Source organism: Lytechinus pictus, chromosome 5, assembly GCF_037042905.1.
Source record: "Lytechinus pictus isolate F3 Inbred chromosome 5, Lp3.0, whole genome shotgun sequence".
NCBI lineage: Eukaryota > Metazoa > Echinodermata > Echinoidea > Temnopleuroida > Toxopneustidae > Lytechinus > Lytechinus pictus.
The window spans coordinates 49,027,152-49,044,592 of NC_087249.1; the positions used below are offsets into that span (position 1 = coordinate 49,027,152).

A 17,441-nucleotide genomic window follows, 5' to 3' on the forward strand; every position below is an offset into this window, starting at 1 on the left:
GCAAAATAAAAAAGAAACACGGGATTGACGGAATTTCACGGAAAACGCAATTTTCAGGTAAAAAAAAAAAAAGAATGTAGAATGAGACAGCAGGAAAATCACAGATGTCAAAATTATCGATATATTTAACACAAATTTATTCTCTGTATCCTACGCCAACCCCGATTCTGGCAACCAAACCTCACGCACATGCCTCTTCAACCAATCCACACTCATAGAAACGCATTTTACTCCCAGAAAAAAATACTACATCTGATCCATATTAATACAAATCATAATTAGATTTTATTACAAACTTATAGCACTGAAAGGCAACAATCATTTCATTACAGTGAAAAGATGTCATATCATACAATTATCATTAGAAACAGATTCTAAAGACAGAAAAGGGACAAATAAAACGTTGACGGCAATACTTTATGACCTATACGTTGACTGTCACATGAATAGATCAACTCTATCTTCAAAACGCTCTATAGGATTGGCACATTGATATTTGCGGTCTCAACAAATCATAAGTGTGTTTTTGTACGCGACGCATAACAAATTAAAAACACAGTAAATGTATTGAAATTGCGAGTAATATCACAATGAACAACTGGGAGGTCTTTGTCGAAAACTGGTGAACCGGAACAGCAGTTTCGACCTAAGTTTCAGAACTGAAGAACAATTGCAAATATGTCGTTTATCGAAGAGACAGAAGGAAACTGCCGTTTTGATATATCAATTTTCGACAAAGATTTCTTGGTTGTTCATTTCTCATGAAAAGCATTTGAAAATAATTGTACGTGTTCTTGGAAGCGTTGTGCGTCACGGTGCACAAACTCCATTCTAATATGTTAATAGTGGCAGATTTCTTTTATCATAATAGTCTTCATGCAAGTGAGAAGAGTGTAAACAGCATGGGTTTCGTCTATCGTCTTTAAATGATATCAGTTTATAGATAATGCACATTATCGAGGGCGTTAGTTAGAATTATACGCACGAGGTATCTCTTTACACGATTGTATTAAAAAAAAACTATCATAATTATTTTACATTTTTATGACGATCATTTAGAAGCTTGGTTTCTTCAGCTCACAGACGTAGCTCTGTTCCTGGTTGCACCCGTAGTCGTTCCATCCCACGGCATTTTTCTGGATGGTACACACGCGGTCGTTGTTCTTGTCGAAGTTGGGTTCGCCCGACTTCCAGAAGTCGTGCACCATCGGCTGTCCGTCGGTGAAGAAGTAGTCGCGAATCAGGACTTCGCCGCTGTTGTGGTGCGCCGCGGAAGCGCCGTTGGCATCTGGGTTAACCTGGAAATTTAAGCAACGATATTAATTGCGACTACAATCGTTATAAAATACTGTAAGAAAATGAAAGGAAATATCCCTTTGCCCTCAGGCATACAAAGTTGAAGTGGCTTGTGGATAAATCTAAGTACTTTGAACCACAAGGTCTGGGGTTCAAATTCTACTGCAGCACTCGCTACCTTTGACAATGCGTTTCATGTTCCATTCCAGTTCCCAAGCACTCACATTTGCAGAGGGCCATCTACTTCTTATTAGAGCCCCTCACAGTGGCGTAACAGGCGGGGGGGCAGGGGGGGCAAGCTGCCCCCCCTGGCGGAGCTCACCGGGAAAATTAAAAAAAACGGGGAAAAGAAGAAAAAAGGGGGAGGGAAGGGATAGGAAAGAAAAAAGGGGAAAGGGAAAGGAAAGGGAAAATAATACTAAGAAAAAACATAAAAAAGGGAAAACGGAAAGATAACGGGAAAAGGAAGGAAAAAAGAACAAGTGAGAATTAGAACAATTCGCCCCGATATACAAATACATTAGCATGATTAGTAAGACAGGGAAATAAATCAAAGATGACAAAAAGGCAAACAAAAACGGGAAATAAAGGCAAAATGGAATTAACCAAAATCTAAATTGCAAAATAAAGAATAGGGACAAGATAACGTACACTATACCGGGCTGCCGAGGATTGAGATAACGAGCGGGAAGAAAAATGGATGGTATATAGCATAATGTCGTATGAAAGTCTATCATAAACTTGCTAAATCTCCAAAGGCTCTGTCCAAGAGTCAAGACCCCGTGCAGTGGGGGCTCTTCATCTGTAACCTTTAATGGGTTCTATAACGAGCCCCTATATGGACCCTTCCTGTATTAAGCTTTACGTTGAAGCACTGGCGTACCGGGGGGGTGGTTCCACAGCCAAGGGGAAATGAAAGAAAATAAAGGAGGCAGCGAAATGAGATGAATGAAAAAAAATATATGACATGATATTTGCTATAATGATGTAAAAATCTATCACATAATTAGAATTTCATTTTAACAGGCCATTTTTTTTTCTGGCTCGCTGGCGACTTTTTACAAATTGTCCCACATTTGCTATGGTGTGCCCCTCACAATATTTGGATGATTACGATACACAACTGTATTGAATTTATGTGTTGTGTTAAAGCTATATAAATATACACGCAATTTGATTAAAATAAGTGGCCATCTGTAAGGTTTAATGATATCAAGAGGTTCCGGGGCTCTGCCCTGGACCCCACCCATAAAGCACTGTTATATGGATGAGTTTGGATCATGGCCCCCAAAAGTTCTACAACCAAAACAAAAAATGAGGAAAGAAAGGAAAGTGTGTTATATTTTCTGAATATCACGTTAAATCTATTTTCATGAAAAGGTTATTTTTTTTATCTCGCTCGCTTCGCTCGCTCGGGACCTATATTAAGCTACTTCTTGCCAGAAGCGCCATACTCGGCCCCCTCGAGCATATAGAGCTTTGCCCTGATGCTCACAATCATAACAAAAATCCTGTTCACCGTGGCGTACAAAAAAAGAGAGAAAAAAGGAAAGAGAGGAGGGTGAAATATGATATCATCTTTTTAACATTATGTCAAAATATATCACAAAATTTGATTTTTGCACATAATGGTTAGTTTCGGTCATATTCGCTCATTTGGTTAACCTATAGCAGACGACGCTAGCCTGTTAGTATATAGTATACTTACGCAGACCCTATTGCAAATCAAAATCAATTTCGGACTCGATATTTGCTTCCTCAAACTGTAGCTATATTATAAATATCAGAAGTCAAAGCTTTGTAGTACAAAAACATTGTTACTTTCAACATTAAATGCGTTAATAAAGTTTGATTAGACTGTATTAATTGTTTCAAATGAAAAGGGTCTAGGAACGGAAACTATCATACGTTAGTCACGTGACGTTGTACAAAGAAATATGCCATGTTCTGCCTGCTCGATCTCAAAGTTTGGGGAAAAAATGAGATGTTTGCCATAGCAAGAGTTGTGAACAGGGTCATGGACACTTTCAAATGAACAGCAAGACGTAAATAGTGAATTAATTGTAATAATATCTACATCAAATTAATGGAATTGGATAACATTTTCACACTATTATCAATCTGGTGTGAGATTATTAATAGTTATAAAGATATACCCGGATTTCTGCAATATTACGTTCATGATAACCACTGTTCCCTGTGTTGAAGCTGTGTGTGGGGACTTTCGGACACTCAAATGCACGCGACTAACCATTATGTAAAAATGTCAAAAAATTTTGCTCGCTCGCTTTTATATATATATCCCGGATATATATATAATTTGCCCGATACGCCATATCGCCCCCTCAAAATTTTTGCCTTATGGCGCCATTGCCTGTTCCATGATATGACCGGAAATTTTTGGCTCTTGCCCCCCTGGCCACCGACCCCTGTTACGCCGCTGGTCCCTCATTTCATAGCAACTTCGGTTCCCAAGGGTACGGTTTAAGATTTTAGGGGTCACACACCCTATCCTTTCATATCCCCCCGGTTGTATCTTCATCTAAGTCCTTACATCTCCAATAAGACCAATCCAGTCTGCGCAGCTCCCTCCTATGAAAGACTCCAGGAAGGTCTGTTCGTCATGGTCGTCGATCTTGACCAGGCTGCAGTCCGGGTGGATGGTCTGACAGTGGGTCTGGGCATCGAACTGATGGGCCTTGGGGGATGCGATCCTCTGGTAGCAGGAGTCGCCGTACTCCGCCCAGCCGTCCGGGCAACCTGGAGGTTGAAGGAAAGGGTAAGGTTAGATAAGCGCTTCTCAGTATTTTTTCCTGGAGGACCACTTTGACTCTCAGATTTTTTTTGAGGCCCACCTACCAAAATTCTAAGAAAACGTCAGTTTTTATGAAAAAATGTTTCGTGCAATTTGAAGCCCATTCGAAACAAACAGTTTGAGAACTAATCTGCAATCGCAAATGTCCGGTAAATGGGCGGCAATTAGCTACATACACAATATGTATGCAGATGAGGTTCACATCAAAGTTAGATCGAAACCATCATAGTGTGCTTGTGCATGCTTTGCAACATGCATGATTATCATACCGAAACGTGCTTTAGTTTTGTTTGACCACGGACGTGGTCTGAGCCACGTACATCGATCACACATAATCATTTTCGGACAGGTCTGTGAAATATACTTTAGTTTTGGGGTTTTCCCCTATTTTTCTCTCTCTCTCTGGAGCTTTTCACGGTCCACCTGAGAGAGCTTCGCGGCCCACCAGTGGGCCTCGACCCATCGTTTGAGCAGCGCTGGGTTAGAAGATCCAGGGTAGTGTTTAATAAAGCTATTCCTTAAGTTACCCACGACTTGTTGTGAGGTACTAGGTCAGTAATACAAAGGGTTACCAGCTCCTATTTCAGTATAGCTTAAAACTGTAATATTGCAAATTTGTTGTTATAACAAGTTTTACAAAATGGGCCCCATGATTGGTTTCTTTTAAAGTGTCATTATTTTGTAAGGTACATCGAATATAAGTAGATTGGTGCATTTCATAAAGTAAAAGCAAGGTTGTTTACCATAAATGTCGTTATTCATAATCTATGAAGAAAACTACCACGGTGACCAGTCACAGTAAAAATCGGGGTCTATTAAATTCACGACACAGTCACTATTCGAGAATCACTTTTCATGATTTAGAAAGAGGTCTTTATCAATGAACACAGAGATGGGGTTGTATTGCCGCTTTCCAGGAGAATAACGCGGTTCCTTATTAGGTTCTTCAAAATTTTACATTTTGCAATTAATCGGAAAAACTGCCGTACGACAAATCATTGCAATGAAATGAATGAAAGGTGAAAGGTGTATACATCAATGAAGACCTAACGGCAATGCGTCATTCTGTGCTTATGAAGGCAAAAGAGGCCCCGAATGTCCAATCTGTGAACAGTAGATATGGGAACATATCATGCAAGCTGGCCAACGGCGAGACAAGGTTTGTCAAGAGCCCAGATGATTTATTCGATCTGGGCGTTGACAACATCTCGTACAGTGACTTTAAACTTCACTTTCTGGTTTAACCATAATGATTAGTAGCAGTGTAAACTAAAGCTTAAACTATATCAATAATGATAGAAAATGAAATCAATGCATTTGAAGTACTACAATACCAATTATGTCCCAGTGATTTTGATAATAAATTGAAAAATCTAAATGATAACAATCTTAGTATAAGTCATGTCAATATTAGATCTTTGAATAAAAATTTAAGTGAACTACAATTATTGTATGATCACAGTCTTAATTTCAAATTTGATATAATTGCCCTTTCTGAAGTTTGGAATGTTTGTAATATAGACACTTTACCTTTAAGGAGTTATGCTTTGGAGGTCAATTGCCGTCAGGCAAATGAGAGGGGTGGTGGAGTAGGAGCTTACATTCATAACTTGTTGAATTACACTCGACTTGATTATAATGTTACGCACACTGAAAGTCTATGGGTGCGAATAAATCTATGAGGCGCCGAATGTACCATTATTATATAGAACAATTATTTGTTATATAATCATTATTTATTAAATAATAACTATTATTTATATATAATTTACATTTTATTTGTAAATAACTACTATTATATAAAATATCATTTCTAATTATTTATATATAATTCCAAGTAATACTTCATTATTTGTAAATAATAATAGTTCGACATTCCATTATTTATAAATAATGATTATTTGTTTTTCATTATTTATAAATAATGATTATTTGTTTTTCATTATTTATAAATAATGATTATTTGTTTTTCATTATTTATAAATAATGATTATTTGTTTTTCATTAGTTATAAATAATGATTATTTGTTTTTCATTATTTATAAATAATGATTATTTGTTTTTCATTATTTACAAATAATGATTATTTGTTTTTCATTATTTATAAATAATGATTATTTGTTTTTCATTATTTATAAATAATTTGTTGAGTTTTCCATTATTTATAAATAATGATTATTTGTTAAATAATGAAAACGTCTACTTCATTATTTATAAATAATTTTTTCGAGTGCACCATTATTCTCATTATTTATAAATAATCATTATTTAATGTTCGAGTTTTCCATTATTTATAAATAAAGATTATTTGTTAAATAATGAAATATCTACTTCATTATTTATAAATAATAATTTTGTTTCAATATCCCATTATTTATAAATAATCATTATTTATAAACAATTTTTACAGTTTGCCATTATATACAAATAATCATTATTTATATACAAATAACCATTATTTATTAAATAATGCCATTATTTATTAAATAATGCCATTATTTATTAAATAATGGAAAACTCGCTATAACATGCAAATGTGGGACCGCCCATGATATGAATATTCATGATGCGATTTCCTTTTTCGTGATTTTTCTTCACAAATTTTTGTCCATTTCCTCTTCATAATGACATTTCTTGAAGCAATTTTCTAGGGATATGGTCTGATTGTAATATTCTTCATTTTCTATATAACTTCGTCTTCGTAGAAATATCAAAAAGTGTAATTTTATACGATTTTTCCTACAGTTCACAATCCCCATAGGCGCGCGTGTACGGTAGGGACAACCGGTGAATCGACGGAGTGCTCTTCATCGAAATACTACGTTGGTTGGTCCCCGGAAGTGGCGGGCGGAATTTAGCCCGAATCCTCGATGGAAGTCGATCAAGTGCATATGAGCTGAGAGAGTGAAATATCAGTGTACTTGTACAGGCCCTTCTACTTTTTATAAATATTTCTTGTTGCTTTTTTTGTTAAGTTAATTTTTCCTGGTGTAGAGATAAGTTTCAGTTCTAATAATGCACTTCAAATACATTTTGGAGTGTCTGTTTGAGGCGTTTGGGGCGATTTCACCCTGGCCCCAAAATGCTCGCAACGACAATACGGGGGCATGATGACCCCTAAATTTTTAAAAACTTATTTTTCTATTGAAAATTATCACAAAATTCACCAAAAGTGTGCACGAAAGCCTTCGTATTTCACTTTTAAAACTCAGAAAAGTGCCCAAATGACAAGCTTGGTTGCTTCGCTGTGTCGCTTTCAACTTGAGAACGTTTACGCGTCTGCTCCCCCCCCCTCCTCCGAAAGAAATTCTGTATACGGCCATGCTCTAAAGAGCCTGGCACATTGATTTATGTATACTTTCATTTTCATTATTTTTATCTCATTATCAACATGGCCTTACGCAGAATTTTTTCCAGGGGGGCCGGGGCCGGAGCATGACGCGCGTAAACTTTCTCAAAAAAATCTTGAAAGCGAGACAGCCACGGGACCAAGCCCAAATGACAAGCTTTGTCGCTTCGCTGTCTCGCTTTCAACTTGAGAACGTTTACACGCGTCTGCCCCCACCCCCCGAAAGAAATTCTGTGAATAGCCATGCTCAAAAGAGCATATGGCACATTGATTTATATGTACTTTTCATTTTCATTATTTTTATCACATTATCATCATGGCCTTACACAGAATTTTTACCGGGGGGGGGGGGGGGCAGCTAGGACGCGCGTAAAGTTTCTCAAAAAAATCTTGAAAGCGAGACAGCGACGCGACCAAGCTCAAATGACAAGCTTGGTCGCTTCGCTTTCTCAAGATTTTTATGAGAAAGTTTACGCGCGTCCTGCTCCCCCACCCCCCCCCCCCCCCCCGGAAAAAATTCTGCGTAAGGCCATGATGATAATGAGATAAAAATAATGAAAATGAAGTATACATAAATCAATGTGCCAGGCTCTTTAGAGCATGGCCGTATACAGAATTTCTTTCGGAGGAGGGGGGGGGGGGGAAGCAGACGCGTAAACGTTCTCAAGTTGAAAGCGACACAGCGAAGCGACCAAGCTTGTCATTTGGGCACTTTTTGGAGTTTTAAAAGTGAAATACGAAGGCTTTCGTGCACACTTTTGGTGAATTTTGTGATAATTTTCGATAGAAAAATAAGTTTTTAAAAAATTAGGGGTCATCATGCCCCCGTATTGTCGTTGCGAGCATTTTGGGGCCAGGGTGAAATCGCCCCAAACGCCTCAAACAGACACTCCAAAATGTATTTGAAGTGCATTATTAGAACTGAAACTTATCTCTACACCAGGAAAAATTAACTTAACAAAAAAAGCAACAAGAAATATTTATAAAAAGTAGAAGGGCCTGTACAAGTACACTGATATTTCACTCTCTCAGCTCATATGCACTTGATCGACTTCCATCGAGGATTCGGGCTAAATTCCGCCCGCCACTTCCGGGGACCAACCAACGTAGTATTTAGCACTCCGTCGATTCACCGGTTGTCCCTACCGTACACGCGCGCCTATGGGGATTGTGAACTGTAGGAAAAATCGTATAAAATTACACTTTTTGATATTTCTACGAAGACGAAGTTATATAGAAAATGAAGAATATTACAATCAGACCATATCCCTAGAAAATTGCTTCAAGAAATGTCATTATGAAGAGGAAATGGACAAAAATTTGTGAAGAAAAATCACGAAAAAGGAAATCGCATCATGAATATTCATATCATGGGCGGTCCCACATTTGCATGTTATAGCGAGTTTTCCATTATTTAATAAATAATGGCATTATTTAATAAATAATGGTTATTTGTATATAAATAATGATTATTTGTATATAATGGCAAACTGTAAAAATTGTTTATAAATAATGATTATTTATAAATAATGGGATATTGAAACAAAATTATTATTTATAAATAATGAAGTAGATATTTCATTATTTAACAAATAATCTTTATTTATAAATAATGGAAAACTCGAACATTAAATAATGATTATTTATAAATAATGAGAATAATGGTGCACTCGAAAAAATTATTTATAAATAATGAAGTAGACGTTTTCATTATTTAACAAATAATCATTATTTATAAATAATGGAAAACTCAACAAATTATTTATAAATAATGAAAAACAAATAATCATTATTTATAAATAATGAAAAACAAATAATCATTATTTGTAAATAATGAAAAACAAATAATCATTATTTACAAATAATGAAAAACAAATAATCATTATTTATAAATAATGAAAAACAAATAATCATTATTTATAAATAATGAAAAACAAATAATCATTATTTATAAATAATGAAAAACAAATAATCATTATTTATAAATAATGAAAAACAAATAATCATTATTTATAAATAATGGAATGTCGAACTATTATTATTTACAAATAATGAAGTATTACTTGGAATTATATATAAATAATTAGAAATGATATTTTATATAATAGTAGTTATTTACAAATAAAATGTAAATTATATATAAATAATAGTTATTATTTAATAAATAATGATTATATAACAAATAATTGTTCTATATAATATTGGTACATTCGGCGCCTCATATAAATCAAGATTGTTTTGATAAAACTGTGATAGGTATAATTTATAGGAAACCAAATACTGATATTGATCAGTTTCAAAGTAGCTTGCTTGGTGTTTTGGAAGAGGTTAATGTTGGAAAAACGAACATTGTACTTATTGGTGATTTCAATATAGATGCATCTCAAACAATGAATCAAAATGTACATGATTATTTAAGTATGATAGAAAGTATAGGACTTCAGCAGCTTATCTCATTCCCCACCAGGGTGACTAATTCTACCTCATCAGTTATTGATCATGTTTATGCTAATGTTTATAATCACGCAATTCATTCAGGGGTTATCGAGACAGATGTCTCTGATCATTTTCCAATCTTTGTAATATTTGAAAGTAAGAATAAGAGTAAGAATGCTTTCGTGAGGAAAGTTGCCCGAGCCTACGTGTCATTTAATATTCAATCATTTCATGAAGATCTTGGCAAAATTGATTGGGTACCTGTATTCAGACACAAAGATGTAAATAGAGCTTATGAAGTTTTTTATGACATGTTTGTGAAAGTGTGTGATAAACACGCACCTAACACAGAACACAATGTATCTCGTAAAAAGAATAGTCCCAAGAAACCGTGGATTTCATCAGCAATTATTAAATGTATCAGGAACAAACACAAACTGTACAAAAAGTACCGGTCGTCGAATTTTAATGAAGAGTATGGGAATAAATATAAAAGGTATAGAAACACATTGGTGACAGTTATAAAAAATGCTAAGAGAATGTATTATTGCAATTCTTTTGATTATAATAAAAACGATATGCGAAAGACCTGGGAAACTATTAAAGAGTTAATTGGGAAAAGGAAGAATAAAAATGTGCATACTATTGAGGAGTTGGTCATTAATCGAGGTGGATTAGATACAGTTGTTACCTCAGGAAAGGATATAGCCGAGGAACTTAACGACTACTTTGTTACTGTTGGGTCAAATTTGGCAGAACTAATACCAAATGGGCCTCCTAATTCTTGTTTTAAAGATTACTTGGGTGCTTCAAATGAGATCTCTTTATTTTGGAAACCCATAATGGAAGAGGAAGTTAAAGATATTTTATGTACTTTAGATGCTTCAAAATCTCATGGGTATGATAATTTGCCAGTTAGATTGATCAAGGATGCAGCACCTTTCATTGCTTCTCCGTTGACTTATATTTTCAATTTATCATTAGAATTGGGCAAATTCCCAGATGCCCTAAAGGTAGCAAAAGTGACCCCCCTGTATAAAAAGGGTTCGAAGGATGACCCAGGCAATTATAGACCCATTTCAGTTTTACCAGTTATTGCAAAAATCTTTGAAAAATTAGTTAATATGCGTCTCATGGCCTTTCTAGAGTCCAGTGATATTTTGTATAGACATCAGTATGGCTTTCGTAAGAGATATAGTACGAAATTATCAGTAATAAATTTGGTAAACACATTATTGAAGGCGATTGATAAAGGTGAAATAACCATAGGTATATTTATAGATTTCAAAAAGGCGTTTGACACAATCAATCATAACATACTCTACGAAAAATTAAAGCATTATGGAATAAGAGGTATTGTATTGCAGTGGTTCCAGAATTACTTAATGGACCGATCGCAGGTTTTATGTTACAAAGATGAAATGTCCAGTAGTAGAAGGATAACATGTGGTGTTCCCCAAGGATCAGTCCTGGGGCCAACACTCTTTTTATTATATATTAATGACTTACCAAGATCAACTGATTTTTTCCAGTTTAGACTTTTTGCAGATGATTCAAATATTTTCCATACTTTCCCCAAATGTCAAAAAGATATTGATATGAACTATGTAAGTAAGAAATTAAAAGAGGTGTATAGTTGGTGTATACTTAATAAATTAACCATAAATTTGAAGAAAACTAATTATATGATAATAAAAGGACCAAGACGATCTATTGAAATTGAAGGTGTATTAACTTTATGTGAAACAGTTATAGAAAAAGTACATGTGGCATCTTTTGTAGGAATTCAAATCGATGAATCTTTGTTGTGGAAAAACCAGATCCAATGTATTGATAAATGCATTAGGCGGAAAATTGGTTTGCTTTTTAAATTACGTTACTATATACCACGGCATGTTCTAATGCTTTTGTATAAATGTTTTATACAACCACACATATCTTTTGGAATTGAAGTTTGGGGAAGTAGCTACAGGAGCCACCTAAATCGGATATATTTGGCGCAGAAAATGGCTATGAGAGCAATTACATTTTCTCCACTTAGAACAAGCTCTACGCCACTATTCGTCAGTCTGGGGGTATTAGGTGTTTATGACTTGCATAAACTTGCAGTATCAACATTTGTTTATGATTTACACAAGGAACATTTGCCACATTCTGTAAAGCAATACTTTGAGATGTTAAATCATAGTTACAAAACCAGAGGCAGAGAACATTCCATGCTAAGACTCCCCAAATGTAACACTACACATGGCACTTTTTCTATATCTTTTATTGGAGCAAAGTTTTGGAATAGTTTGCCCCAGAGTATACGAGAGAAAAGAACACGGTTTTCATTTCGTAAAAATCTGAAAATTTACTTGATTAATGAAGTTGATGATTGATATGAGTTTGGAAAAAAATAAAATAAAACAAAGTTGTTTTAGAAGTAGATACATTGAACTTTGATCCTTTTGGGAAACCATTCTCGACTAGCACTTGTGCTAACTTTTGGTTCTCCCTTTAACAGCATTTCATTTGGTACAAAATCACCCATACCATTTATAATTTATGTTCATGCATACAATCAATTTTTATGGTGATTTGCTTCTTGTCAGGTGAAACTGCATCAAGACAAACCACATGATGTTACTCTTTTGTATTATATGCTGATATCACATGCGGTATTATATTGTATTTTTATTTAGACTATGATTATGTTATGTTATGAATTGCATTTATATGATTCATGTTATATAACACATTCTTGTAAATATGTATTACACATATATTCATTCATGTAAATATGTTAATGTTGTTAATAAATTCAACTCAACTCAAATAATTAGAATTCGGGAGTTATAATTATTGAGACGTTGAGGGTGATATTGCAAAAACGGACAAGATATTGAATGCGGTTCTCTTAGAATATCATCTACACCTCAATTTAAATCATTAGTTCAATCTGAAATAATAATAATAAAATCAAAGTTGTAATGAACGTGTGAGTGAATATGTTATAAACATGAACAAATAGTATACAAATTTTCAATTTTTCTTGCGGTCATTGATGATTTATTTTCAATTACTTTTAAAGGAAATTTTGTCAACAATCGTAAGACTCAATTTTGATAACTTCGCTGATATATTTGAAATAGCAACGGCTTTCCTACTTTGTTTTTTTTACACTGTTCAAAGCTCACAAAGTCAAGGTGTTGGTTTTTTTAAATGAACTGGATGACAGGTCATGTCCCGTCAGAGTTTTCGACTATTTGATGGCAAACTGAAGATCGAATTGGTTACGAACTATGCAACCTTTTTTTCATCTTTCTTTAATTGGGTCGCAAACTTTGCAATATATACCCCTTTTCATTCATTTCAATATTACCCCATTTTAATTGAGAATGAAATCGCCATTCGCCTTGCCCCTAATGATATTTTCCCATTCCCCATCTGGCCTCCCCGCCCTTAAAGGGTTACTCCGGGCTGAAAAGAGTTAAATTCACAGAGCAAAATGCTCATCAAAGTCGGATAACAAATAACAAAGTTATTGAATTCTAAAATTTTGCAATTTAAAAAAAATAGTTATATGCACGTCATGAATAATTCATTAGGTGGGCTAATGATGTCACATCCCCACTTTCCTTTTTCTTATGTTATTACATGAAATCATAATTATTTCACACTTTCATACATGTGTGAATAATGTGTCTCCTTTATAATGAAATAAGTTGCAGCAATTAATATTTTAATGCACTAAATCAGTTGTCAATCCAATTTGTTCAGTTCTTGGTAGAAAAAAAAAATTGAATGAACCTTATTTCATATAATAAAATACAAAAGAACAAGTGGGATATGACATCATCAATTTGCTCATTGAATATTCATGAATACATGCATAGAACTGTTTCACCGGAATAATGCAAATCTTCGAAATGCCATAACTTTGTTTTCATTGTCCGATTTTGATCAAATTTTCAGTGTTTTTTTTGGGTCTGATTCTTCTTTATCTGTTTAAATTATATTATCTTCAGCCTAGAGTATCCCTTCAACTAATTAAGATCATTATCATCTCACCGAAATGTTCAATCTCACAGATGAAGCTGTACTTTAAATCACACTTGGCGTCGTTCCATTTCTTATCGTTGCCATGGGGAAACATGACGCAATCTTCGTCACCATGATTGTTGGGTTCGTTGGCAGACCAAAGGGGTCCCAGCTCAGGCCGGAGTCGCCTCATGTCCGTGAAGAACCACTGCCCCTCGCGATACTTGTCGTTTAGACCGATCCAGAACTACAAAAATATTCAAATTTACATAAAAATAAATGATGATAATAAACGAAATTTGGGGTTCGCTTGCAGACTATTAATAGGGGTCTCATTCCAGCTGGGCCGTAGCCACCTCGTGTCCGTGAAGACCCATATTACCCCCTCGCGCTACTTGTCGTTTAGACCGATTCAGAAAAAAAAAATATTCAATTAGCATTAGAAGTAACTAATAATGATGACGATATGCAATATTTTTGGTTTGTTGGCAGTCTAGAGGGGCCCGGATCAGAGCCGTATCATGTCCGTGAACAACAAATGTCCCTCGTGATACTTGTGATTTAGACCAGTCCAGAACTACAAAAGGAAAATTTACATAAAAACAGATCGTTTAAAAATATGATAATAAACAACATTTGGGGTTCGTTGGGATACCAGAGGGGTACTAGCCCTGGTCAGAGCCCTCTCTTGTCAGTGAAGAACCATCCCCTCGAGATACTTGTCATATCTCATTTCCATTGGACTTTCTTTTGCTAATTTATGACTCTGGATTAAGAAATCGTTGTGAGGAACGATGTCTTTATAATAATTGACATGTGCATATTACAGATTATTGAAGCTAGCCTGCGTCAAAATATTGTTCATGTTCTGAGTGGAATTGTGCAATACCCCTGTAAAGTTTGATCAGTTTCTTTTGACACCCAGTTAGTTGATAATGGTGATAATAAAGAATATTCTGTGTTCGTAAGCAAACTAGGGGGTACTAGCTGAGCCGTCTCGTGTCCGTGAAGAACAAATGACCCTAGTGACACTTGTCATTTTATTAGGCTGATCCAGAACTATAGAAATATTCAAATTACATGAATATTATTTAATAATGATGTTCGCAACATTTTATGCTCATTGACAGTGGCAGAACACATGGGTACTAGGCTCGGTATCTCATGTCCATGAAATTTAAGTAGGCCTACTCCCGTGTACAATGTCTCGTGTTTAACAAGACGTGAGGAAATACCATACAAACTTAACACTAAATAATTTTAAGATAAAGCACTATTTTTCTTCCCTAAATTGTTCAAATGAGAATAGTTTTGTACTGCTCAATTACCGACGAACTAGTGAATTCAAGAGATTCCATCCATTCGACCCTGCACTTTTACTATAATTGATATTAATCAAAACTAGTGGGGAAGGGGCTGTTTTTTCATGATTTTTCTCACCGGTCCTTTTTCTCCAGCCACCAGATTTTCAACAAATGTCTGCTCCGCCCTGGTGTCTATGGAAACAAGATGGCCGCCAAGAGCAAGACATTCGCGCTCACCATCATCCCACGTGACGTCACATGACCGGAAGTAGTAACAGGAGAACCCGTGTCTTACCCAGTCTTCGGGGCATGTCACATCTATGATTAATGTAATGAAAAATATGTTCAACTGCTTTGGGAAATCATATTCAAAGAATATATCAGGGGCCGCGGAACCGGGGGGGCTGGTGGGGCTTCAGCCCCCCCCCCCACTTTTTTTCAAAACCGTGTACAAAAACGTAAAAATTACCATATGATTGTGATTTTTAGCATGGTCAGCCCCCCCACTTTTGGCTCAGCCCCCCCCCCCCCTTTGAAAACCGTTCCGCGGCCCCTGTATATGAAGGGGCGGCGATGCATTGTGGCAGCACCAAGGGCGTGACCATGCACACCCTTAACCCCACCCTGACCACATCCATGACCACACCCATAGACCTAGACGATTCTCAATTGCACAAATAATATATTTTTTTAAATGACATAGAAAAACTCAAGAAGAACATAAATATCAATAATGGGAACTGTACGGTGGAACGATATAATTTTTTTTTCATATTACACAGAAAGGGAAAATGGAATCGGCTTGCTTCTCCCTACTAAAATATCCAGGACCTGCCCCTGGAAACGGAAAATAATTCGGTCTTTATACCATGGACCTACACTGATCGTTCGTTGGTATAAACAATCTGTTAGAACTTTGAAGAAGAATGTCCACAGGATCGTCATACTTACACGCTGAAGATGAACTAATGAGCGCCAAAAGGCTCAAAATAAAGATATTCAGTCTCGGCATTTTTTCTGCCAAAAGAAAAAGAAGTGTAAAACCGATTAATCGAGTTTACCAAAACATCAAAATGTTCACATCACTCCTTGAATTGATATCTATAAAAAAAAAATCTAAAAAAATCACTTCTACCTTGTTATTCTCCGGGTATTTTCATTTCAATTATTGCGATGGTCGATCATGGTTGTACATTTAATTCTAAATAAACCTTGCTTAAATGTCTTCAATACCACCCTTAACACTTGTATGTCTATTCATGTACGGGGAATCAATAATTGGTAGTGGGATCAGGTCATAAATAATTGAATGACCAACTTAATTAATGTAAAATTAAGGGAAGAGAAATCGACGAATTCATAAAATGGATGAAAATACAGATCCTGTGTCTATGTGAAGCGGAACCAGGACTGTTTACAACGTTTCTCAACTTGTTATGACCCCATCACATTCCATTAAAATCTTTGTAAAATTGCTCACATATATCATCTTAAAATATATATTTTTATGTTTATTCTTTTTTCTGAATAAATATTATGTGGAAATGAAAATCGATGACTTACCTAAACCTCTTTTCTTCCCAACACAGGAGCTGAAAATATAGATATCCGAACTCCAAGCTCTCTAGCTCAGCAATGACGACCTTCTCTAATCTCTGATGTAGATCCAAACTCGTTTCGGTAGCAAGATTTAAAGAATAAAATGTTTGTCTTGTCTATGTACTAACTAGATAATTAGAGATTTATCTTGAGCTAAACTGCAGAGAAACAGCTAGAGCTATGTGTTGCCAGGGAGATCGAGGAGACATTGTCAACAGAAGTGCACTTAAGCGGAATGTTTCTTGGTGCTTTGGTAAATAAAGGAATGATTTCTTGGTGATCTTGTAAATAGTGTATCATCAAAAGAAGAATAAGTTATAATCATGAGTTATTTTAATGGCTATTATTTCAATTGAAACATGATTATGAAGTCTCTTGATTACGTAAATGTATTAAAAGTGGAGAAGGTTTACGGTTCACCATGACTGTGTAATGTGAAGAAGGGAAGGAAATACAGGCAGAAAGATTTAAATTGAAAGACGAGATAGGATGAAAAGAGGAAATTAGAAATATTCTTTCTTGAAAGTGAGTGAAGTCCTGAAAGAGACTGTAAACCATGCAGATGAGATGAATATGGCTTGAGTAGCGATGGTTTGAGTACTACTCAGTCCTTTTCAGG

At 35.4% G+C, this 17,441-nt stretch overlaps 1 protein-coding gene across 1 annotated transcript; it reads right to left on the bottom strand.

The window, feature by feature from the left end:
• Positions 1–266: 266 nt before the first annotated feature.
• On the bottom strand, positions 267–16,927 carry LOC129260139 (macrophage mannose receptor 1-like). The gene is made up of 6 exons (XM_054898181.2): positions 16,787–16,927; positions 16,175–16,240; positions 15,360–15,541; positions 13,950–14,166; positions 3,851–4,056; positions 267–1,298 (listed from the first exon to the last, which is right to left on the bottom strand). Exons 2-6 carry the CDS (start codon positions 16,233–16,235, stop codon positions 1,056–1,058), a joined length of 909 nt encoding a protein of 302 aa, XP_054754156.2. The 5' UTR covers positions 16,236–16,240; positions 16,787–16,927; the 3' UTR covers positions 267–1,055.
• Positions 16,928–17,441: the final 514 nt, after the last annotated feature.

Coding starts and splice junctions, on each gene's coding strand:
- LOC129260139 (XM_054898181.2), bottom strand. CDS start 16,235: ATGCCGAGACTGAATATCTTTATTTTGAGCCTTTTGGCGCTCATTAGT. Junction 15,542..16,174: donor CATTAGTTCATCTTCAGCGT/GTAAGTATGACG, acceptor CATTAATCATAG/ATGTGACATGCCCCGAAGAC. Junction 1,299..3,850: donor GGATTGGTCTTATTGGAGAT/GTAAGGACTTAG, acceptor TTAAATTTCCAG/GTTAACCCAGATGCCAACGG.